Source organism: Phocoena sinus, chromosome 8 (assembly GCF_008692025.1).
Source record: "Phocoena sinus isolate mPhoSin1 chromosome 8, mPhoSin1.pri, whole genome shotgun sequence".
Taxonomy (NCBI): domain Eukaryota; kingdom Metazoa; phylum Chordata; class Mammalia; order Artiodactyla; family Phocoenidae; genus Phocoena; species Phocoena sinus.
Genome location: NC_045770.1, coordinates 20,918,561 through 20,945,053, shown reverse-complemented (window position 1 = coordinate 20,945,053; position 26,493 = coordinate 20,918,561). Strand labels below are relative to the sequence as shown.

Below are 26,493 nucleotides of genomic sequence, written 5' to 3'. Positions count from 1 at the left end.
CCAGTGCAAAGTCCTAAGGTAGAAGTAGTGTGGTTGATGCATTTCAGAAACTGGCTGGAGTACAATAGAGTGTTATGAGATGAGATCAGAGGTGTCGTGGAACAAGGTTATGTAGGACCATTGTAAGGACCTTGGCTTTTACTCTGAGTTAAATGGGGAGCCATTGTATAGTTTTGAGAAGAGGAGTGAGGCAATTGGACTTTCTTTTTGAAAGAATCACTTTGGCTGCTGTGTTGAGATACACTGGGTATGGGGAAAGAGTGGAAGCAAAGAGATCAGTTGGAAGGCTACTGCAGTATCTACATGAGAGATGACAGTCGATTTTACCTGGATATCAGCAGTGGAGGTGGAGAAAAGTCAGCAGATTCTGGCTCTATTTTATAGGTGGCACCATCAGGAACTCCTAAAGGATGGGTTGTGAAGTATGAGAGAAAAGAGAGGAACTAAGAATGACTTTATAGCTTTGGGACTGGGCAAACAGAAGGATGGAGTTGCCAACGACTAATAGGAAGGTTTCAGAAAAGCAAATATAGAGGGAAGGACAGAGTTCAGATTTGGACATGTGGAGTTTGAAATGTCTACTAGACATCAAAGTGAAGATGGACATCCACGTCTAAAGTCCAGGACAGGTCTGGTCTAGGGATATCCATCTGAACTTCATCTATATATTGATGGCATTTAAATCCATTAACTCCAATTACCCTCATTCCTTTCTCTTCCTACACATGCCTTGCTCTTTCCGACCTCTGCTTTTGCTCATGCCATGCCTAATGTCTACAAGGCCTTTCTCCCTCCTCCTAACTTATCCACATCTATCTGAATCCAGACTAAATCCCATCCCTTCCCACAAAATTGTCATCAACAAAGTATACTCTTCCCCCTCCCTTAATCCTTCACATGTGCATGTCTTATTTCTCTCACTAAAAGAAGATGTCTTTAAGGACATCTGTTATATGTTCTAAACTTATTTTGCATCCCCTGTTGCATATAGCCCCACATTTTGCACTAGAGTTGGTGCCAACTGATACATAAGACTGATTGTTTTATGGCAAAACTTCAGAAGTTTTGATCTGCTTATTTGCCATCTCATGAACTTTGTCCATTAGTCACCATGTGCTTATTTGTTAAACTTATTTAGAATAGGTATATTTCCTCTAGGCTTTTTGGCATACACATAAAGCATAAATGGATAATTCAGATTGAAACCACCAACTAAAAAGCCCTTCGGAAAAGTGAAACCAAGACTGTCTGCAAACACACAGAGGATCAACCTTTGGGACTGGGCAACTGGACCTCTTCAAAGTCAACCTCAATCTCCTCTCAGACCTAAGTCCACACCCACCATCAATCAGCCAGTTAGGAATGCCTAGGTTAGAGTTGTCCCCCACTTCCACAGGAGCCTTATAAAGTCCCTACTCTTATGTATATCTTTGGTTCTCAAACTTCAGAGAACATCAGAATCACCTAAAGGGCTTGTTAAAACACAATTGCTGGGCCCACCCCTAAAGTTTCTGATTCAGTACATCTGGAGCAGCACCTGAAAATCTGCATTTTTAACACATTCCTAGCCGATGCTATTGTTCCTGGCCCAAGATTCACACTCTGAGGATCACTGGTGTGTATTCTCACTTGGTTGGACTTTTCTGTCTGGCCTTGACTCCTGCCTTGCTCTGACCTTTAGTGCCTGTGTCACTCTCCTACTCCAGGCTGCTGGAACGAGCACTAGAGATGTCTTAGTCACTGACCATACGACCGGGCCACCACCCCTCCCCTGTCCTTCTTTATTCTGGGCTCAAAAGTTTGAAAGCCAACTTGTGTCCTTGACCCCAATTTCTCTCTAGCTCTTCAAGATCTCCTTTCATCATTTTCTCCCTCTTCCCTAAATCTTCAGTCCCTCCCTCTTCCTGTTCAAATATCCTCAAATATCTCCTATCCACGAATTCATTAAATAGATGTAAAAACATAAGCAAAGCTCTCCTTGTCCCTGTAATTGTCTCCAATGATCATTCAATCTCTTGCTTCCCTTCCTCATTCAAACTTCAAGAAGAAATAGTCTCCCTCCCTTTCTCCACCTCTGCCCTTGATGTTATCACCTGGATTCTAGGTAATGCTTCCAAAATTACTCTTGCTAAGACAACACCACAACTGAATTGAAAGCAACGGATGTTTTGCTGTCCTTATCTTCCTGAACAATTCTGCGGTATCTCACTCTTTTTCCTTCTTTCTTGAAATCCCTTCCCTTGAATTCTACCTCATTCTCCTGTTTTATTCTGGTTCTTCTCCAACCATTTCTTCTTCATTAGGGTTCTCTCCTTCTCCTCAGACAACCCTTCAAATGTGGATGTTCCCCAGGCTTCCATCTTTAACCATCTAGTCCAGAGCTTCCCAACCAGTGTGTCAGGAATTAGTATTGTAGGAGTTCCCGGGATATTGATCTCAGCCGTTGAGAGTAGCCTGGTCTATTTATCCCAATATGCCAGATGCATACATTTTCCCTGAATGCCATTGTTATGACTCTACCTTTCAAACAGTCCAAGAGAGTTCATTCTCTTTCCTGGTTTCCTTACTATCAACATTATGATGTCTCTGAAACTTATATACCCAGACCAATCCCATGGTGGAAGCCTGAGAATCAGCCTTGAATCTTCCCTCTCCTTTCCCTCCTACATCTAAATAATTTCCAGATCTGTCCTCTCCTTGCCTTCCTATCAACCACAACTCAGACCCCACTATCTCTTGCCTGAATTATCCTAGAATCCTCCTGACTGTGGCTTTGTAATTCTTAAATCTAAATCCACCCTCATACAGCTGCTAGAAATGTCTGTCTAAAATGCAAATCTAACCACGCTACTACCATGCTTGGAAGCCTCCAATGGCTCACTGCACACAGGATGAAATCCAAACTCCTTCGCCTACAAGAAACTTCATGACTGCGCCCTGATCACTTCCTTTCCCCAGGCTCAGTTTCTCCCTCCTTCTGTTCTTACCTCCAGGACTTTGCCCATGCTTCCCTCTATACCTGGAATGTTCTTACTCATTTACCATCATACACACCGCTTACCTCCGCTATCACATTGCCTTCCCTAACTCCTTCCCCACCCTCAAGAGAAATTGACACATTCTGTGTTTTTCTGAGTATTCTATTCAGGCATACTTTTTGTTGTACTTTGCATATTTGCATTATAATTATTTTTAAGTATTTCTCTTCTCCCATTAGATGGCATGTTCTTTTGTATTACCAGCTCTGACACAATGCCTGACACATAAAGAATACTCAATAAATTATCGATGAATAAATGTAGCCTCAGGCTTTTCCCAAAAAATAAGGCATCACACACAATTCTAAGAGCAGCACTTAGATTCCTTTGGAACAAACATTAAGATCCTTTAGCTTTAAATTTGAGGCTGATTTGAAAGAGATACTTAAGCCTCTTTAATTAAAAGATATATAGGCCAAATCCTGTCAAAATAAGACCCAAAGGATCAGTCAAATAACTTTGTTTTGCTGAAATCAGTTTGCATGTGGCTTTATTTGAATTGAATAATAAATTGTCTTGGAACCTAGTTTTTTTCTCTCCTTCATTTTGTACAGGAATTTTGTATTTAACTTGGTACTTTTCACAACATTTTCATATGCATAGCTTATGTAACTCTGCAGTCAGTTTCAGAGAGATTATTGTACCCATTTTACAGATGAAGGAAACAGGGCTGAGAAATTGTTATTTTCCCAAGTCAGTGGCTAATACGTAAAAGATGGAATAGTGTTTCTTTCACTTAGCTTGGATAAGTTTCTGTCAAGGATCAGGAGATAGGACTAAATGACCTGTGTTGAAGCCACTTCAAATTCAAGTCTATCATTCTAATGAGAAAATAGCATCACAATATTAACCCTGGACAGGTTAACCTACTTATAGTATCCACATTTGATTGTTATTATTCCATTTGCTTAAGTCCCAGGAGACTACAATAAACGAGGGTATCAAGGCGTGAGAGTGAAGCACACAGTCAAAGATCTACTGGCAGAAAAACGATCCAAGCATACAAGTAACTCAAGATTTAATGTAAGTCTCTGTTGAATACATTCTGAAGTCTTTGGGTGTTTAAGTCCTATTAAGGTTAATTATCTCCCCTCTCCCTTTATCTTCTCACCAATCTCTCACCTCTTGAGTCTGGTATTCTCCACAGCAAAGCCCCCCTTTAACTGGCACACACTATATAATTAATCTATAAGCAAGGATTCCAAGAGCTCTGTGAACTTATTGACTGGCTACTTCAGCTAGTGGATATGAAACGATGATGAGTCCTGACTTTTTCATTTCTGCCAGTCATGAACTACCAAAGGCTCAGTTGGTGGGAATAATGCTGACCTTCATATACATGTTATTCTAAATCTGATAGAGACAACTTCTAAACGTCTTCTATATAACGTGCAAAATCAGATTTAAACATCTTAGTAGGAGTTGTCTTAAGTCTAAAATCTCTATCTGGCATCCTTGTCTTTATAAATAGCTCTGCTCTATACCTAAAATGTTTAAGTAGTTACACCCAAATCTCCAATAATGATTCTTGAATGGAAATAGCAGTTGGTTATCGAGTTGTGTATATAATTACTCACCTGCATTGCTGAGGGCAGGACACGAGAGCAGATGACCAGGAATAAAGGAGGCAACCACATACAGCACTGAGCACAGGGGCTGGTACACAGTGGGAACTGCTTCTTCCAGTGTGTTCTGCCCAGAACGTCAGCATCATATTCAACACTGCTCCAAAGTCAAACTTCTGGGACTTGTTTCAAATGAACCAATTCCAGATTCAATTTCCTCCCATCCAAGAACATCCTTTATTTGCACATTTTTTGGCTTTCATTTCTTTTAAACCACCTCCTCTCTTCTAGTTCAAATGGAGCTTAGTTGATAAAGAGAAATCTGAATAATTGGCTCCTTGTCTGTTCCTAGTGCCAGGTTTCTCCTCATGGTTCTTCAGAATCATCTGGAATGTGAGTTAAAAACATCCATACAAATCTAGTCTCTTGAGAGAAAGAGAGGAAAAAAGAAAGAGACAGAGAATTCAGTCTACTCTAAGTGAACCATAGCGGCATGGATGTAACGTGGATTGCTTGGCCACTACTATGGCTAGAATTGTGAAACTTGCAAAAGTTCCAGGCATACTGTCAATTGGGAAGATAAGAGATGCAATGAGGATAACTTCATAGTCAAGGAACAGATAGTCTATCTGCCCCGTGTGAGGCTATAATTCCCTCCTCGGCAGCGTCATCCATACACACATACAGTAATAGGGCACTGTGCCAGATGGAATTACATAACAAGACAAAGAGGCACCTATCCAAATGGTGGATGGAAATATATTTTTTATTAAAAAATTACCTAACATGACTTCTTACTTAAGCTCTGCGACTATCGAAGAGTGTGTTTTCTCTATTTTTTGATGCTTTTACTTTTTAAAAGATATAACACTATAAACATAATTAACAATAAGTCATATTATTTGATTTAATTTTAAAATGCAAATTCCTGGTCCGTGTTCCATGTCTATTAACATAGAGTTATTGGTCTGGGGCCAGGGAATGGTCATTCTTAACAAGCTCCTTGGGTGATTTCTTTGCACATCATAATATAAGAAATTTACCACACAGCAGGGTGCAACTGTCAAAACCCCACACATAACCAATGTTCTTATCTCTACCCAGATTAGAAGTTACTGAGCTATTGCTACTGGCCCAGTGACACTGCAAATGTTATACAAAAGTGGGTACAGGAAACATGTGATACGTGGTCTGTGCCATTAAACAACAATGGCGGAAAGGAAAACACTTATACATTTAAAAAATAAAAGACCATATAACCAAGCACTACACTGAATGCTGAAGACAAAGGACCAGGCAGCATAGCCATGTGTTATGAAGATTGGAATACTATTTGCATAAGCACAGTTTAAAGTGCACTTCCTGTGTGTTATCTCATTCAATAGACACACTACTCCTATGAGATTGATGTTGACATCATTCTCCATCTTACAGATGAAAAAGTTGAGAACAAAAGAAGGAAAGGGATTGTTTGCAAGTTGCAGTTATCAAGTGGCAGGTCTTCTGACTGCCAATTTCATATGCCTTCTAAAGGGAAAGATCAATGTGGACTGGAGTAGAATCATTTCTGATTCATGCTGTCTTCATCTGTTTGGGCTGTCATCATAAAATACCACAGACAGAGGAGTTTATAAACAGCATACATTTATTTCTCACAGTTCTGGAGGCTTGGTGACCAAGTTCAGGTTGCCAACATGGTAAGGTTCTCGTGAAGGCCCTTTTCTGGGTTGCAGAATTCTCATTGTATCCTCACATGATGGGAGGGCATAGAGAGCTCTCTAGGGCCCTTTTACAAAGGCACTAATCCCATTCACGAGGGTTCCACCCTCATGACCCAATTGCCTCCCAAAGGCCCCACATCCTAGTACAATCACATGGGGCCTTAGGATTTCAACATCAATTTGGGGAGGACACAAACATTCAGACCACAGCACATGCAAACAAAGGAAATGAAGGCATAAGAAAATATCATCATATAGAAAGGACTGGAAAAGTGCAAACCAGCTCTAACTATGGTTGTTCTTCTCAGGCATCAGGTACACGGGCAGTATGAACTCAGCCCTAACTTCCTGTTCTCACATATTACTCAGTGTCTCACTGCTGGTATCTTACTCTCATCCTCATTTCAAAGACCTTTTAAATTTGGGTAATTAAATGCATATAGTCCCATTACATGGCTATTCGGACTTTAGGTATCTCCATGAATTGATTTTACTGTCTACTTCTTTCATCTCAACCACTATTCTAGAAAATCCCAAGAAAGACATCATATTAATTAATCACTGACTCTCAAGGACTTTTTCTGTCCCTGTGTCAAACACAACTCAATGAGAAGGTATCATGTAGAATCACATTACTGGCAGCACTTACAGGGCTCGAATGGCATGAGGAATACTGACACTCCTTACCCTTTTTCATACCAGTTCACTAGGTGACAATGAGTCTGATATCTTAGGTAAGTTTAGATAGGAAAGCCATCCTTAGATGTGTTCAAAATTTGCTACTGATAACATGGGTAATAACCAGTCAAAGGATAACTTGAGGAGATTGGAGGCCCTACCACACTGTTTTACCATAGATATTATCCTAAGCCAAAAACTGGACCCCCAAAGATCCTACATCAAATCCCTGAAACATGTGAATGTTGACTTAAATGGCAAAATATGTGATTAAGTAAAGGATCTTGGGTGGATCTTCCACTTACCCTGGAAGAGGTGATCCCTAAATGCAATCCCATGTACTCTTGTTTTTTTTAATGTAGAAGAATTGTGGGTTTTTTTGTTTTTGTGGGGTTTTTTTAACATCCTTATTGGAGTATAATTGCTTTACAATGGTATGTTAGTTTCTGCTTTATAACAAAGTGAATCAGCTATATGTATACATATATCCCCATATCCCCTCCCTATTGCATCTCCTTCCCACTCTCCCTATCCCACCCCTCTAGGTAGACACAAAGCATCAAGCTGATCTCCCTGTGCTATCAGCTGCTTCCCACTAGCAATCTATTATACATTTGGTAGTGTATGTATGTGTTAGCGTACAGTATTTGTTTTTCTCTTTCTGACTCACTTAACTCTGTATGACAGACTCTAGGTCCATCCACCTCACTACAAATAACTCAATTTAAATTCTTTTTTATGGCTGAGTAATATACCATTGTATATATGTGCCATATTTATAAGAGGGAGTTTTGAGAGACACGCAAAAGAGGAAGAGGACACGTGACCAGGGAGGCAGATATCACATATCAAGGAAGGCAGGCAGGTAGGCAGCCACCAAAGCTGGAAGAGGCAGAGTGGACTCTCCCCTTGAGGTCTCTAGAGAGAGAAAGAATAAATTTTGGTCTTTTTAAGCCACGCAGGTGGTGGTAGTTTTTTCCAGCAGTCCTAGGAATCTAGTACACAGATATTATGAAAACTACATCCCCCAGATAAGTACTCTCTAGGAAGTGTCTATCTGATGCCCAAATTGCTGCTCTGTTCTTTATGACAGCACTTGAATAAATTTACATGGGTTATGTTGACTCATCTTTACCACAATTTCTCTCATGAACATCTGTTTTCTATACCATGAAGTGTTTTTCACATTTTTGCAGTAGGAATCAAAGGGGAAAAAAATCCCTTGCATCAAAAGAAACTTTCAGGGCTTCCCTGGTGGCACAGTGGTTGAGAGTCCGCCTGCCGATGTAGGGGACATGGGTTCGTACCCCGGTCCGGGAAGATCCCACATGCCGTGGAGCGGCTGGGCCCATGAGCCATGGCCGCTGGGCCTGCGCGTCCGGAGCCTATGCTCTACAACGGGAGAGGCCACAACAGTGAGAGGCCCACATACCACAAAAAAAAAAAAAGAAAGAAAAAGAAGAAACTTTCACCAAATACTGAACTTAAAACCACTGTGTGCGTTTTAGCCATAATCCTGTGGTTCCACAGCTATTATCATGGACATCTTTTTAAATAATCGTTTCCTCTTTCTTTTTCAAATTTTTCTGGGTTATTCTTTACTATACTATCGACCAGATCATTAAAAATATGAGCCACTCACCAACATCTGGTACCAAAAGATATGTATTTAGACTTTTGATGTAAGTTTATGTTGCATTGTTTTCAATTACACTATTTCAATGACATTCCATAAAAACCGATCATTGAAAATTTTAAATAATATCACAAAATTCGGTGAGCTCTCAGTTGTCTATACTAAAATTAAAAAGAAGAAGAGGCAGTAAGCCTAATGGCCACAATTTTTCATTTTGTTTTGAAATTCAATGAACAAGTTGCAGGCTATTGAACTTTCTAATCAAATTTTTCCCAAGCTATCATAAAGATTCATTTAAAATCATTGACTATAAAACAGCTGCATGAGGGAAAAAATTCTAAACTTGCTAAGTAGGAAATGGAGCTCAGTAACCCAAATTTGGAGTTAAAATTGAGTAGTGGAATGGGGGAGTTCAGTGCAATATAGGGGGAATTAAGAATAGGCTTAGCAATAAGGGTCTGATATTTAATCCATTTTACTGGTTTATGGACACCCTCATAGCTATTCTGCTCTGCTCATTCATCAAAATGCTAGAGTGAGGAACAATAAGGAAATAGATATGAAAGTGATTTTTAAGTTAATATCCTACATAAATATGAGGAAAAAGAAGTGACGATTTCTGGTTGTTCTTAGAAGACCCGAACTGAGGGAAATGTTGAGGAGCAATATCCCAAGTGGGAAATATATTTACATCATATCAACCTTGAATTGTACATAATATACATACACAGACCAAAATCTAACTATTTCCACTTGACATGATTCTTTTTATACTAACCTTAAAGTCACACTGTCAGCTAGGTGTCTTGGTTAATCTTTCCCAATTATTTTTGGAAGTAAAACATTGCAAGCACAGAAAGAAGCATGACAATAGTACATACTGATGGGAAAAAACTGGAAGAACTGAAGGTGAATGGAAGCCATATAGTGCATTTATGGCATAAATTATATGAAAGTGTTTGATCTTCCTTGAGAGGTCAGTGAACTCTAACTGTAGAACAGATGCACATTGTCCAGCTTCATCTGTAACAACTGTCTGTCTTTCCATCAGGACTGCTAGTTAGAGATTTGTTTTGTTCCATATCCAGCTGCTGTTTTGTGGCACCAATCACATGTGCATTTCAGTTATCACCGAGTGTAAACATGATGTCCATATCTGTGATTTGCATTTGGAGTTCTCGTGAAGTATTAAAAAATGAAAGTAGACAATTGGAAACTGTATATTACAGCATCTCAAAGTTTCTTTGATTTCCCTGAAACTTCGGAAAACACATCTGAGACTTCTCTTCTGCACCAAAAGGGAAATTGCTGCCTCCCCAGTCTGTTTGAACCCCCACCCCGTTCTGGTTGTCAGTGGTCTCTGGCAATTCCTTTCTCCTCTCTGGGCCTCAGCGTCCTTGTCGATAAAAGTAGAGTTTGATTCCTCTCATTTCAGTATTCAATTTTAATACTCAAACTTTAAAAAGTTTCTCCCATCCCCTTATCTTCTTTATTATTCATATTTCAAATGTTCACATCTCACTGTTTATGATTTGAAGTGGATCTGAATCTCTGAGAGCTAGCTCATATTCAAGCTGCAGCATCCTTGAGCTGAAGTTTCAGATCACTCTGTCATCTGGGAATCTTCAGCACTTAGGTTCCCAGAATTTTCTCATCTAAGGCACAGGCAGCATAGCATGATGAAGAGTATGGGCTCTGGATCAAGATGACCTGAATGTACTACCCAGCTCTGCCATTTGTCAACTGTATGATAACTGTAAAGGTACTTTAATCTTGGTGTCAGAGGAAGATAATAATACGTCCCTTGCAAGGTTAGGTTTAATATGTCAAGAGCTTTGCACATGGTATGTGTTCAATCAATACTAGTGCTATTAAATACTGCAGTGAAGGAACATTAGAATTCAAGTGATGTAAGAAATTCACTGAGCTGAAGAAATGTACAGTCCACCTGTGGGAGAAAGGATTATACATGAGGATTAAAGACCTAAATGTAAGGCCAGAAACTATCAAACTCTTAGAGGAAAACATAGGCAGAACACTCTATGACATAAATCACAGCAAGATCCTTTTTGACCCACCTCCTAGAGAAATGGAAATAAAAACAAAAATAAACAAATGGGATCTAATGAAACTTCAAAGATTTTGCACAGCAAAGGAAACCATAAACAAGAACAAAAGACAACCCTCAGAATGGGAGAAAATATTTGCAAATGAAGCAACTGACAAAGGATTAATCTCCAAAATTTATAAGCAGCTCATGCAGCTCAATAACAAAAAAACAAACAATCCAATCCAAAAATAGGCAGAAGACCTAAATAGACATTTCTCCAAAGAAGATATACAGACTGCCAACAAACACATGAAAGAATGCTCAGCATCATTAATCATTAGAGAAATGCAAATCAAAACTACAATGAGATATCATCTCACACAAGTCAGAATGGCCATCATCAAAAAATCTAGAATAAATGCTGAAGAAGGTGTGGAGAAAAGGGAACACTCTTGCACTGCTGGTGGGAATGTGAATTGGTACAGCCACTATGGAGAACAGTATGGAGGTTCCTTAAAAAACTACAAATAGAATTACCATATGACCCAGCAATCTCACTACTGGGCATATACCCTGAGAAAACAATAATTCAAAAAGAGTCATGTACCAAAATGTTCATTGCAACTCTATTTACAATAGCCTGGAGATAGAAACAACCTAAGTGTCCATCATCAGATGAATGGATAAAGAAGATGTGGCACATATATACAATGGAATATTACTCAGCCATAAAAAGAAATGAAATTGAGCTATTTGTAATGAGGTGGATGGACCTAGATTCTGTCATACAGAGTGAGGTAAGTCAGAAAGAGAAAGACAAATACCATATGCTAACACATATATATGGAATTTAAGAAAAGAAAATGTCATGAAGAACATAGGCCGCGATGAAGAGTGGCCCCCGCGCGCCTCAACTAGAGAAAGCCCTCGCACAGAAACAAAGACCCAACACAGCCAAAAATAAATAAATTAAAAAATAAAAAAAAGGAACATAGGGGTAAGAGAGGAATAAAGACACAGACCTACTAGAGAATGGACTTGAGGATATGGGGAGGGGGAAGGGTACGCTGTGACAAAGCGATAGAGTGGCATGGACATATATACACTACCAAATGTAAAATAGATAGCTAGTGGGAAGCAGCTGCATAGCACAGGGAGATCAGCTCAGTGACTTGTGACCACCTAGAGGGGTGGGATAGGGAGGGTGGGAGGGAGGGAGACGCAAGAGGGAAGAGATATGGGAACATATGTATACGTATAACTGATTTACTTTGTTATAAAGCAGAAACTAACACACCATTGTAAAGCAAGTATACTCCAGTAAAGATGTAAAAAAAAAAAAAAGAATTATACATGAAATAAGTGATTAAAAATTTTAAAATGGCTTTGGTTTCCAAGTGCCAAACGCATAATAGTAACCATCAGTGAACAAGATGGAGGTTGAAAAGGGGGAGAGCGGGCGTGGACAGGGTAGATGGAAGAAGACTTCTTGGAGGAGGGTAAGCCTTGAGCTAAGTTTGGAAGGAAGATGGTAACTCAGATGAGCAGTGAGGAGGGGTAGAGTCCAAACAGAACACGAGGCCTGGGTGACGGTCCAGAGGGAGAGGAGAGACTCTGTCTGTGATGTGCAGACCCACTTGGTGCATAGGGTGGAGAAGTGAAGAGAAAGTCAGGAGGCCTGGCCTGAGACATGACCTCTCAAAAGTTAGTTTTAGTCTTGCCTGCTGAGGTCTCCCAGACACTCCCCTCCATGCCCAGAGCCTCTGGCATATTTATCTGCTAAAATACTTATTACGCTACACGATAATTGCTTGTTTTATTAAATCTCTCCCTCAACTGGCTAATTTCTTGCTATTCCCATTTTTTTTCCTTTTGGAGCCTCCAGCCCAGGAGAAACAACAGTGGGGTAGAACGGTTAAGAGCTTGTGTTTTGGAGTCTGACAGAGTGAGGATCTGACTCTATTGTGTCAAGGTGATCAAAGTTCTCTGGACTTCTGTTTCATCCTATGTAAATGGAGAGAGTGATACCCACCACAGATGTGTCATGAAAATTAAATTAGATAAGGTATAAAAAGCCCCTGATATGGCTGGTACATGGCACATTGTAAGTGCTCAGCAAATGGCAGCTTATATGGTTTTGCTAGTACCTGGAGTGTGGTAGCATTTGATAAATGTTACTTATCGTGCAAGTGTGCTGTGCAAAGGCAGACACCCACAGTTGGTGGTGAGCTCCGAACAGCAGCCTTGGGAATTAGATACTTTGAATCCATTACTACAAATTCTAATAGAGTATAAATAAATCGACCCGGAGAAAGGCCACTGGGTAACTTTTGTAGGTTTGAAAAATTGATTCACTATGAACCAATGAAACAACAAAATAGTGGAAGCGACAGTTAGCAACTTTGTTTTTATTCTGACTCAGCAATACCACCCTCCTCCATTCTGCGCGTTGAGATGGATAGAGTTGAAGCTCCAACTTGGCGCATTTCCTTAAGATAGATTCAACTGCTCCCATCCTGCAGTTCTAAATCTCCAAATATGTAACCAGTCTTGGATAACAAACCAAGTATTATACTTACCTATCATGGATGACTGTTTTATGAAAACACCAACTTCAAACGGCAGGAAGAAGGAAATAAAAGTCTTAACATTTTGATCAGGATTTGCTGTCAATTTACTGACCTAACAAGTTACTTTTTTAATCCTACATTTCCTCAATTACAAAGGATCATATAATTCTATGAATGGTATGGGTGGGAGGGGACCAGTACTCACTGTGTTTCTGATGCGTCTCCCTTATTCCCACTGGGTACAGCTGCTTATCTTTCTGCTTTGCTAGATTTTCCCGACCCCAAAACATGTTTGACCCTACCCCCGACCTGAGGGGTCTACCCAAAGCTGAGCTGTATCCCTTATTTATTCTGAAAAAGATAAATCATATTTCCTCTCGTTTGACAAGAGTTTGCAAATTGAGTTTACAAGGGAAATAGGCAACAGAAAAATCACATAAAGCACAAGAACAATTATGTGGAGTGCAAATATTCTACACTGATATCTGGTCAAAGATTGGCATGGGTAGGACAGTTGCGGTGACTTCTGAGCCTGAGTTCCCTTCCATCACCTCAATTTTCTCTGGGGTAAATAAGAATTCTTAATGATAATAGCTATCATTTACTGCTAGGCTCTGAAATAGAAACTTTACAAATATTTTCATTTAGCCATTTGAAAGTAAATTTCACTTATCAACAAGGAGCACAATAGCCCTAAGAGGGTGACACTCATATCTATTTTTCAGATGACAAAACTAAGAATCATGAAGGAATCAGTGGAGCTTAGATTTGGACCCAGGTCTTTATTTTACCCAAAGTAGTATTGCCTTCTTAAGTTTACATTTCTGGCCCAAGGAAGGGCTATCTTAGGAATAACCACTTTGCTTCGGGTTCTCTGCTCAGTGCTGAGCTCACCCTTCACACTCCATACATTCTGTTGGCCCCATCATGCTTTCGTTCCCTCTCAACCATATGTCCTCATCCCTGTCCGTCTCTGCAGCAATTCCGTAGACTGCTCAGATGATGCCACACCAAGCCCAAACCAGAGCCAGGACCTTCCTCTCCTCTGATACCCGGACATCTTAGAAGAAACTGGACACAGAAGTTCTCAATTTCCTTCTAGAACCTATCTCTAGCTCTGTCCCAGAACCTGCTTCCAGAGTGTAGTTTCTCTCTGCCATTCCCCACCACTCGGGACCCCCTGCTCTCCTGAGCTTTGGATGGCATCTAGCCCTCCCTGTAAAAGAGGAAACCATTTCCGGAGCCAGAGTCCAAGCACACCACACCGACCTCACAGAAACCTCTCTGCTGCTCTGCTTGAGCTCTGTAGGGTCTGCCTCTGCCAACCCATTATACTCTGACCTCTTCTTCTTGCCTGAATCTTATAGCCCTTCTCTGCCTGTTGCTGAGGTGTGATTTCTTTTCTGAAAGTTGCCGAGTTGACCTGAGAGGCTGGTATCACATGGCTTGCTCCTGGGACAGGATGTAATATGTCACTTCTCCCACTCGAGGAGGAGGCGACCATCTCAGCTCCCTTCTGAAGGCTGGAAAAGATCCCCGAGCCCAGGGAAATGCAGAGCTTACCAGCTCAGTTGACTCTGCTGATACACCTCTTAGGTGCTCTCGCAGCCTACGTGGTGTCCAGCACTCTCTCACAGTTGCACACACTAAAGAATCATATGCATACTCTGAATAAATATAATAACCACTAAGGAAAGGGGAGGGCAATTTCCTTCTGCTCTTACCCTCTGATGAGCAAACGGAAAAAGATGGAGAAAGAAGGACCACCAAGAGTCTCATTTCCTGGGCAGTTTTTAGAATTCCATGCTAAAGACAGATGGAAGCCTTTACTAACATCAAAATCTAATTTTAATCAAGATATAACCCCCAAAGCCTCCTAAAACTTGGACAATTTTATACTGTGCTACTTCTCTTTGATAATCTAATGGTGGTGCTAAATAACAATTTAAAGCCTCAAAGAAAGAGGCAGAACGTAAATAAGCCCACACAATGCTTATCCATGCTTTAAATTTAGGCAGTTGGCCATATATAAGTTCAAAGAAGAAATCACAGCCGTTGCAACCCTCACTGTACTTGCCAAGTGCAAAAGCAGAGCACCTGTATGTTCTGTTGACTCCATCGTCAGAGGCATCCGCAAGCTCTGAAGGCACAGGAGTGCAAATTATCTGTACTACTGCTATTACAAGAAATCCTCATGCCCTTCTATTATTTCTAAAAGTTTACCATAAAAGTTATTTTTCATCTCTTCCACTTTCATAAAAGAGCCCTTCCTACAATGTGTTCTGGCTTTAGTAAGAATTTCGTGCTTGCCTGGGCACAGCAAATGGTCATCAGATGGCCCAAAGTGTATCTTTCTGCTTTGTTAATGTTTTAGTTTTCTTATATATATATTTTTTTATATTTTAGAAGTATGCATGCTCTTTGTGTTTATCAAATTCTTAGGAAGACTATAATTTTTCCTTAATGAGTACATCTCGCTTGCCCTTGCTACTTTTTTCTGAATTGCCAGCAGAAGGATCCATTCATCTGTAATGTTTGCACAGTTATTGATAAATGGAATCAGTGTCTACCCTGGGAGTGTCCCCCCAAACCTTTCACTCACTCTCATAACGCAGTGCCTTGCATATTGCTTGCTAACGTTGTCAACTAACCCCCTTCCTGAGCCCAGAAAGAATTTAAAAAGAAAAAAGCATTTTCTGAGCTGGCAATGCCTTGTAAACTCCAAATGCCAAAGTTTTAATACATAAGTACATATTATATCCCTGGCATTCATTTGAATGAATGTTTTATCTAAAGCTTTCAAAATGGCCCATTGTCTGACTTTAATTAGCCCACGGTCCCGCCTGTTTGGAGAGCTGAACCGCATTTCCAGAGCTGTCCATGTTCCCCACCCGACCACCTGCTCCTTCACAATTGCAGAAATTTAAAAAAAAAAATAATAATAATAAAGGCAAACCTTCTGCAAACACCTTATTTTTTCAGCTGTCTTATTGATTCTGTAGGGGTTTTTTCTTTATATCATGAAATCTAAAACATTTCCTGGTGGTGAATCCTTTCACACAGCTTGCAAAAATAATCAGATTTTGCAGCGAAACAGCCATGGCGGGTCCATCTGGCAGAGTTGAAGTTCTGCAGATTCTGCTCTGGCCAAAGTGTACAGGACCATTTATTAATGTGCATCCCAGTAGCTCCTGTTGTTCTAACTTAGCTACATAAATACAAATAGCATTCCAAAGGCACACCAAGACCCAGGGGTTAAATTTTAAAAAAGTGTTTCATTTTGTAACTCAAGCAACAGAAATCACTTTCCCACAAAAGGCAGCCTGGACATAATTTTGTGCCAAGCAGGAGAGTTTTACCAGTAAAATTTCAAGAAACTGTCAGAAATCTGGAATTCTGTAAACAGTGTTACTTTCCAAAGGGCATAAAATAGTTCATATACCAGAAATGCAAGACACTTGGAACCACAGTTTTTTTTTTTTTTTTGAGATTTACAATAAAGATATGACTTAAATTCTATTTTTAAATTTTTATTAACTGGTTGTTTCAATTACAAAAGTAACACATGATAAAATTTCAAACATAATAAAATAATATAAAATAAAAAATAGAAGTCTACTGACCTTCTCTGCCTACCGATCCCCTCGTTCTACTTCCCGGGGTCACCATACTGAGTTTTATGTGCTGTCTTCCAGAATTTCTCTATGACATTTTATTAGAAAGAAATTAAGCTGTTGCACCAAGTTAATGAATATAAAATCTTCGATATTTACATGTACTATTACAAAAATGCATAAAATAATGTTTTCATGGTGAATTCCTGTCCCCCAAGAGAGAATTTAAACAGACCTTTTTTAGTCTTCATTTTACTTCTATACATTCGAAGGCACTAAGCAAAGCACTTCATCCTTTCATGTCTCCGTCTATGTCAATTACATAGTCCCTGCTGTCACCTGAAGTGGTGATATTGCAAACAAGGTGCACAAATACAATTCTTTCTTTGTGAGATAAATCCCCTATAATCTAGGCTTTAAAGATGCAAGGTAAGTGTTTTTAAGGATATATGTTTCAATATTCCTTCCTCACAAATTCTTATAGGCTTTAGGATTGGACCTACACAATGCCCTATTAAATCACTTAAGGATGTAGAGTTTTTTCCTCTGTAAACAGGGCAGTATGAGGGAGACACGCCAGGCCCCTCTTTGCACACAGGTATCAGTGGGGAGGATGGGGATAAAGAAGAAAAGAGAGAAAGAGCCCTGGGAATTGGTACAACTGGGACAGGTGGCCAGCAGCCCTTAGCACCCACAGGGAGAGTATCAGCTCTCGCCAGGCTCTAACAGAAAGCCAAATAAAGGTGGATATAAATGTCCCCTCCTGGCCTCCTGAAGCCCCGCCCTACTGAGAGCTCCTCAGACCTGTATCACTGGATCTGTTCAGCTGCAATGGCCCATATATTCACCCCACCAACAATTTCTGACCTATCATTTTCAGCCCCAGATTAAATTTCCTAGAATGCCACTTTCAGCACATCTACACTGCTAAGAGCCACTTAAAGGACCACTGCCTGCTACTGGACAAAGTCCAAGCTCCTCAGCCTGGCTCAAAAAAGCTTCTTATAACCTGGCTCCTGCCCCCTCCTCCAGCTTCTCCCCAGTTTCCCTGTCTGCACACTTCCTGCACACATTTCCTTGTCTCTGACATGCTGTCCACACATTTGAGCCTTTGCTTTCCTCCCCAACAACAATGCCCCTTATCCTATCTGCTTACTGATTTCTTTTCATCCTTCAAAAAGGGATTCATATATCACCTACAATACGATACGTTCAGTCATCCCTCAAGATAGCAACTCGCCTCCACCCCTACCCTCATCCTAACCCCAACCTCCTCCCCCTACCTGCACTAAATCATGGTTAGAGTAGATCTAGTAGAATCCAGCCTATGCCACTCACTAGCTTTGTGACCTTGACAAGTCCTTATACTGCCTATTCGTTTCCAATCTGTAATCTAGAGATAATAACTTACTACAGTCTATTTCATTGGTTAATGACAAGGCTTTAATGACATAATGCGTGTGAATCTTTAGCATACTGCAGAGCATATAAAGCACACAAATGTTAGTTGTTACTAAAAGTGATGAAACACATAAGTAAAGTGCCTGATACAGAGTCTGGCATGAAGTAGGTATTCATAAAATGCTAGTTCTCCCAACCCTTGTTTTTATTACTGCACCAATTACATATATATTTCTGCAACTCTCTTCTTTTTGAAACTGTGAGCTCCCTTAGAATCCATGCCTTATTCCTCTTTGTATTTCTGGGAATTACCACAATCCTGATACATAGTAGGCATACAATATATTTTTTTAAGATTTTTTGATGTGGACCATTTTTAATTTGAATTCAATTTGTTACAATACTGCTTTTGTTTTATGTTTTGGTTTTTGGCCCCGATGCATGTGGGATCTCAGTTCCCCAACCAGGGATCGAACTTGCACTCCCTGCATTGGAAGGTGAAGTCTTAACCACTGGACCGCCAGGGAAGTCCCCACAACATATTTTTATTTAATCAATTAAGTGAAACTTCTGCTCTGGGTAAACCAACTTGCTTACTGATTTCTTTATTATTATTCCCTGAAGAAGAGCCATGTTTTTCCATATCTGTGCTTGGTTCACAAAATTCCTTGCACCTGGGAGCTTCCTTTCTCCACTGCATCCTCTCATCTTTCAGTGCCAAATTCAAATCCTTAACACATTGATTTGCCCCTTTTCTCACTTCCAGAGTATGTAGAGCATGGACCATGCACCTGGACACTAGGTACGTACTGTTCTGTACCATGAGCTACTTTTTCCTGGGTATGTCTCTATCAGTTACTTACCGCTGCATAAGAGCCCACTGAACCTTAGTCATTTATAATAATGATTTATTGTTTCTCACAATACTGTGGGTTGGCTGTGTACTTCTGTGCACTCATGCAGTTGCATTCAACTGGAGGTCCAGCCTTGTCAGAAAGTCCAGGATGGCTCCTTCCATGTCTGGCAGTTGGTGCTAGCTGTCAGCAGAGTGCCTGGATTTGCTTCCGCACACTCACTCATCCTCCAGGAAGCTAGACTGACTTTTTTTTTTCTTAATACATTGGGGTTTTTTTTTAATTGTTTTTAAATTTATTTTTTGGCTGTTTTGGGTCTTCGTTGCTGTGCTCAGGCTTTCTCTGGTTGCAGCGAGCGGGGGTTACTCTTCCTTGCAGTGTGCGGGCTTATTGCGGTGGCTTCTCTTGTTGTGGAGCACGGGCTCTAGGCACACGGGTTTCAGTAGTTGCAGCACACGGGCTCAGTAGTTGCGGCACATGGACCCTAGAGCACGTTGGGCTTCAGTAGTTGTGTCTTGCGGGCTCTAGAGCTCAGGCTCAGTAGTTGTGGCACATGGGCTTAGTTGCTCCACAGCATGTGGGATCTTCCCCGACCAGGGATCGAACCCAAGTCCCCTGCATTGGCAGGCGGATTCTTAACCACTGTGCCACAAGGGAAGTCCTAGAATGACTTTTTAAGAGGAAATTGTAAGGCAGAATTTCAAGCAAGCAAAGGTGAAAGCAGCAAATCCTCTTGAAGTTTAGACTCTGAAACTCACATAACATCACTTCTGCCACATTCTATTAGTCACAAAACCATCCCAGATTCAAGGGGTATAGAGATAGACTAATTTGTCAATGGGAAGAGCTGCAAAGTAATTCTGGCCATATTTAATCCACCACAAATGGCTTGTGTCCCTAAGTAGATACTAATCTAAGCCCTTGTTGCATTTTTTCTAGTACCTGAAACATTCAGCATTGTGCCTAGCTTATCAGAGGTGCCCGGTAAATATCTTTGGTTTGGTGGAAGGGCTAGTGCACAGAACCTACTGGTTAAAGGAGAATAAATTTGAGAGTCAGAGAGTTTGGGTTTAAATCCTAGTTCTGTAATTTATTAAATAGATAATTTGGGACACATTACTTAACTGCTCTGATGCTTGGTTTCCTCTTTTGTAAACTTGAGATGATAATATCTACTTTATAATAAGATAACATCATATAAAGCATCTGGCACATGGTAGTTGCTTAAAACTCTAGTTCCTATTCATTATGAAGTGTTTTTTCTTATTTATGATTAAATTACTATGTATCAGTAACTCAGATAATGGGTCCATAAATCAAAACCTCTTTCAAACTTTGCAAAACTAGTAAGATTTATTAGAACAGGTATGGTATAGTTTAGTCACTGTATAAAATTTCACACCAATCAGAATGCCCCAGTTCTACTACATACTTGTCACATTAACTAAGGCATCTAATTCTCTATGCCCATTTTCTTTTGGAGGAAGAAGGTATTCCATCCTAACACAGGTGTCCATTTAAAAGCTAACAGCATTATATCTGGCCTTAACTTTACATTCATTTCAAAGTTGGAGGAAAATCATATGACTTATGGTGGGTCTCAAAACAGATATTAAAAGATGGTTTTAAAATGTTCAGTATTTCATCAGTTCCACCTCTCTCCCAGCCATAGATATGATGACAATGAAAAACTAAATATACTGTGAATTCCTTGAAGAAGGATCACAGCTATTCACAAGTGGCTATGATTTTTATTTAAGCATTAATAGCAATATATTTAATTTTAAAGAGACACTTTCAAACTATGTAATCAGAATTTTTAAAATATACAGCAGTGTGAAAAAGCTTATGCTACTTGGAGCTCTTTTCCTTAGTACATTTCAAAATAGTCCTTCAACTAGGTTGGCATCTAAAAATATTATAGGGTCATAAAAATGACAATAAATGTACTGAACTCCTAATCTTATCACTTTACTACCATGGTGACCTGTTGGTTCAAATTAACTCATTTTCATGGAGGGGATTTGGGGGCAGCTGTGAGGCTGCTGTGTTAGCTACAGGAAGTTGCAGACTGGCAAATTTCATTCAAATGTAAACCTCTAAATTTGGCTACTTGGCATTGCAGGATCCTGTTGTTTGCAGTATGCAAAATAAAAATTATATACCATCTCGCTTGGCCAAAATTTATGGGCTTTTCGATATTAATTTCAATATTACTTCTGGAGAAATAGTATGGTGAGATGCAACTGCGTGAATATAATATCTTTGTTTCTTTTTAATAAATTTATTTATTTATTTTTGGCTGAGTTGGGTCTTCGTTGCTGTGCATGGGCTTCCTCTATTGTGGCGAGCCGGGGCTACTCTTTGCTGCGGTGTGCAGGCCTCTCGTTGCGGTAGCTTCTCTTTGTTGTGGAGCACGGGCTCCAGGCGCGCGGGTGTCAGTAGTTGTGGCACATGAGCTCAGTCGCTCCGTGGAATGTGGGATCCTCCCAGACCAGGGCTCAAACCCTTGTCCCCTGCATTGGCAGGCGGACTCCCAACCACTGCACCACCAGGAAAGTCCCAAATATAATATCTTGAACAAGGTGAAAAGGAATGTGTTTTCCCTTCACATGAGCAATGATAACTAGTGTGCATGCCGAAGGCTCATGTTTTAAGCTGTTCTTTCTCAACCTATAAATCTGAGACGCCAGCTCTAAAATCTATCCAGTGAAATCCTTCCCAGTCTCAACATACGCCCTTTAGATCTCGTCTATGTTCTGTGAGACAAACTGAAGTTATGTGTTATCATTGGTTTTTATATTACTTATCCATCTAAATATTTCCCAGGCCACCATAGAGAGCACAGCACTAACTACAGCTATAAATAATTAAATGGAAATGTTTTATATCATGGTGGTGGGTCATAAGAGTTTGTTAAAGTGCTCAAAATTCATCAAATTTTATGCTTAAAATTTGTGAATTTTATTATATGTAAATTATACCTTAATAAAGCTGACTTCCCCCCCAAAAAGTAGAATATCCACTGAAGGACTAAAGAGTGTGTGTGTGTGTATATATATACACACACACGCATATATATATGCAGGGTAGTTTTTTTTTAATTCATTTATTTTTGGCTGTGTTGGGTCTTTGCTGCTGTGCGTGAGCTTTCTCTAGTTGCGGTGAGCGGGGCTACTCTTCATTGTGGTGCACGGGCTTCTCATTGCAGTGGCTTCTCTTGTTGCGGAGCACAGGCTCTAGGCGCGTGGTCTTCAGTAGTTGTGCCTCGCGGGCTCTAGAGCACAGGCTCAGTAGTCGTGGCGCATGGACTTAGTTGCTCCGCGGCATGTGGGATCTTCCCGGACCAGGGACCGAACCCGTATCCCCTGCATTGGCAGGCATTCTTAACCACTGCGCCACCATGGAAGCCCCCCCAGGATAGTATTTACACACAGGGAAATACAAATCTCACTAGTTCTTTGTGAGCTTTTATATAATTATATGATCTCTATGAGTGTCCCTAAGTCTCCTTTATACTAATATTTTAAACTATGAAGTTTTCTGACTTTTATTTTCAAGTTATGAAAGCTCTTGGAAGGCAGTATGGTGTGGTAGTTAAGAAATAGGCTCTGGAATCAGAAAGTTCCTTGTTTGATCCCACCCACCACCACTAACAACAATACTACCTACAAGGGAACCCGAGTTATTTTCTCTGTTTCAATTTACTCATCAAGATGAAAATAGCATTACTTATCTTCTGGGGTGGTTGTGATAATTAAATGTTAGTAGATATAACACATTTGGTCATGTGCCTAATGGTGTGCTTATGAAATTACTACAAGTGCGTGCTTATGAATTTTATTTATAATCTAAATCTCTGCTGGAAAATGTTGGCAGTCATAGAAAAATAAAAAGTTAAAAATAAAAGCTGCTGTGGTTAAAACAGGACAGTATCTACTTCTAGTTTTAATACTTAGGGATTTGACTCTGTTTCAGATAGTCAACAGTCTGGAGGTGGGGAGATTTGTACCCAAAACAAAATAGAATCCTGCATAAAACAAATTTTACTAATTTGTTGGGCTGGCTGGAAGTAAGGGAAATCACCAAAGCTAGGGGGTTTGGGGCAGGGGGTGTTGGGTTGAAGGTTAGCATGGAAGGTGGGGAAAATGTTTGAGCAGAAGTAAGGACACAGAATGAAGAGAAGTTGATCACACCAAAAAGGCAGATTCCCCTAAGGAAGGGTGTTCAAATTAGCCTGATACATGAAGACTGGTTCTTGAGCTATTTTTGCCAAGACTGGGGAGATGAACCTGGGACAGGGAACCTGGAAGGGAGCTGCCTCCAAAGCAATATAAGCATAACTCTTCTGGAGAAGCACAACCTCAATTTAGGAACCCAGATTTTCACAGATTAAGGTCAACCAGATATGAGTTTCAATCAAAGATCACCAAATGCATAAGGAAACAAGTCACTAAGAATGACAGTCAACATAAACAATAAAGTTAGGGTTTCCCTGGTGGCGCAGTGGTTGAGAGTCCGCCTGCCGATGCAGGGGACACGGGTTCGTGCCCCGGTCCGGGAAGATCCCACATGCAGCCATGGCCGCTGAGCCTGCGCGTCCGGAGCCTGTGCTCCGCAACGGGAGAGGCCACAACAGTGAGAGGCCCGCGTACTGCAAAAAAAAAAAAAAAAAAAAAAAACAATAAAGTTAAATTCTCAGGACTTTCAGATATTAGAACTACCAAATACAAAATAAATAATAACATAATACATAATGAACACTCAACAAAAAACCAAGCAAAATTTTTAAAAAATCAATGGAAATTTTAGAAATGAAAATATATCTAATCATTGATACCAAAAAATTTCAATGTTTGTGTTAAACAGTAAATTAGCTACAGTTGAAGAAGGAATTAGTGAACTGGATGTAGAGCTGAAGAAATCTATACCCATCTATCCCAAAATATAGAACATAGAATCATGGATATAGAGGAAGTAACAAAAAGTTAAGAATATATAGGGGATAAAAGTAAAAGATTTAACATACATCGAAGACCCAGAAGGAGAGAATACAGATAATACAGGCAAGGCAATATTTAAGTAGAGGATAGTTGAAACTTTTCTGAAAGACATGTACCCCCAGCCACATGAAGCACACCCTATACAAGCAGAATACATTTTAAAAATCTACCCCAAGGTAAAATGAGATGGACTTGAAAAACCATAAAGACAAAGGGAGTATATTAAAAAGGCAGTCAGAAAAGAAAGAAAGATTGTTACAAAGAATAAGTTTAAGGTTAATAGCAAACTTCTCAACACCAATCATGGAAGCCACAAGACAATGGAGTGCTATCTTTAAAGTGCTGACAAAAGAATAACTGTAAAGTTACAATTATGAACCCCAAAATAGTATCTTCTAAGTACAGGGCAAAAGAAATTATATTTTCAGATAAATAAAAAACTGAAACAGTTTACCACTAACACCACCTACAGGGAAGGAATTTTCTAAAGGGTTATTTCAGAAGAAGGAAACTTGAATCTAGAAAAAAATTTTGGAGGACAGATAAGCAAAGAAAATGATGAACATGTAAGGAAATCTAATACAGATTTACTTGATAAAATGATGAAAATAATTATGAAGTCTAATTTGTGGAGGTTTAATAAAAAGAAACAAGCTAAAATACAAGAAAATACATACTCGTGTAAATTAGGAGAGGAGCAATAAGAGTTAATGTCCTAAGGATCTTGTCTGTCAGTGGGAGGTTTAAGATACTGTTTGTAGGGACTTCCCTGGTGGTGCAGTGGTTAAGAATCCACCTTCCAATGAGTGGGACATGGGTTTGATCTGGGAAGATCCCACATACCGTGAGCAACTAAGCCCGTGTGCCACAACTACCGAGCCTGCACTCCAGAGCCCGCAAGCCACAACTACTGAGCCCGCGTGCTGCAACTGCTGAAGCCTGCACGCCTAGAGCCCGTGCTCTGCAACAAAAGAAGCCACCGCAATGAGAAGCTCGTGCACTGCAGTGAAGAGTAGCCCCTGCTCTCCGCAACTAGAGGAAGCCTGCACACAGCAAGGAAGACCCAATGCAGCCAAAAATAAATAAAATAAAATAAATAAATTATTTTAAAAAGATACTGCTTGTCATCTTTGTTAAATACACAGGTAAAATTTTATGACTAACCATAAAGAATGGAAATAGAGTGTTTACTTTCCACAGCAGGTAAAGGGCAAAAGTATGCAGAAGAAACAAACACAAGAGCCTTCTTTACATCAAATAATAAATAAAATCAACTAGGCTAGTAATTATGAAAGCTTTGTAGAGTCTTCAGGTATTAAAATTGGGTTGGGGTGGGAGGTACAGTGCTGGCAATTCCACAGTAATAATTAAAACTGGGCAGAAGAAGAAGAAGGGGTATAAGAAGACTGTTGGTGGCAATGGTGGTGGTAGATGGTGGTATTGGTGGTGGTAGATGCTGCAGGGGCTGTGTTGGCACAGACTGAGTTCTGTCATGCCTCAGGCAGAGGCCAGGGCAGAGCCACAGCAGCTGATGAACCAGTGCATGGCTGACAGGTGCCGATACTTCTGTCCATCAGGTTGGGCATATGCACTGCATCTCACAGAAGACTTCCTCCTGGCCCCAGCCTTGGCCAGAGCAGTTTAAGGGAGCAGGCCGGGAGGAAAAGATGCAGAAGAGCAGCAGGACATCTCCCCAGGCAGCACCCAGGACAGCTACCACCCTGCCACACCCTGCTTACCCAGTGAAGGAGGCTGAGGCAGAAGCCACAGGGAATGGGCCCTGGCACAGGTCTCGGAGGAAAGACCCAGATGGACAGAGCGGGAAATCAGAGGGAAACACTGGATAACATGGGCCCTGGCAACATGGGAAAATGTGCCCAAACACAAGTGCTTCTACAGTTAATCAGTAACTCCTTTCCTTCCCATATAAGAATCACAGTACCCTGACCTACACCAATCTCTGACCCTGCATGCCCACGAGTTCCCTTCTGCCATTTGCCATTGTTAATTTATTAGAGAGTTTGAGATTAGCAGAGGCAAACTATTATATATAGAATGGATAAACAACAAGGTCGTACTGTATAGCACAGGGAAATATATTCAATATCCTGTGATAAACCATAATGGAAAAGAATATAAAAAAAACATATATGCATAAATGAATCACTTTGCTGTACAGTACAAACTTACACAACATTGTAAATCAACTATATGTCAATAAATTAAATTTAACAAAAAAAGAAAGTGTTAACTTATTAAATAGGAAAACATGTTTAGAGGAATATACCATAGATTTGAAGAGACATAAAAATGCATCTGAGTGATAATAGCTAATACTTACATCCTCCTTACTCTAAGCCAGG

The 26,493-nt window shown here is 40.2% G+C and overlaps 1 protein-coding gene across 1 annotated transcript in view; it reads left to right on the top strand.

Moving 5' to 3' along the window:
* The first annotated feature begins 249 nt into the window (after nt 1-249).
* The window catches only part of C8H11orf53 (chromosome 8 C11orf53 homolog), a 33,100-nt gene continuing 6,856 nt past the window's right edge, over nt 250-26,493 (top strand). Inside the window, 2 exon segments of the mRNA XM_032639874.1 lie at nt 250-346; nt 3,952-4,061. Coding sequence (XP_032495765.1) covers nt 250-346; nt 3,952-4,061 — 207 coding nt within the window.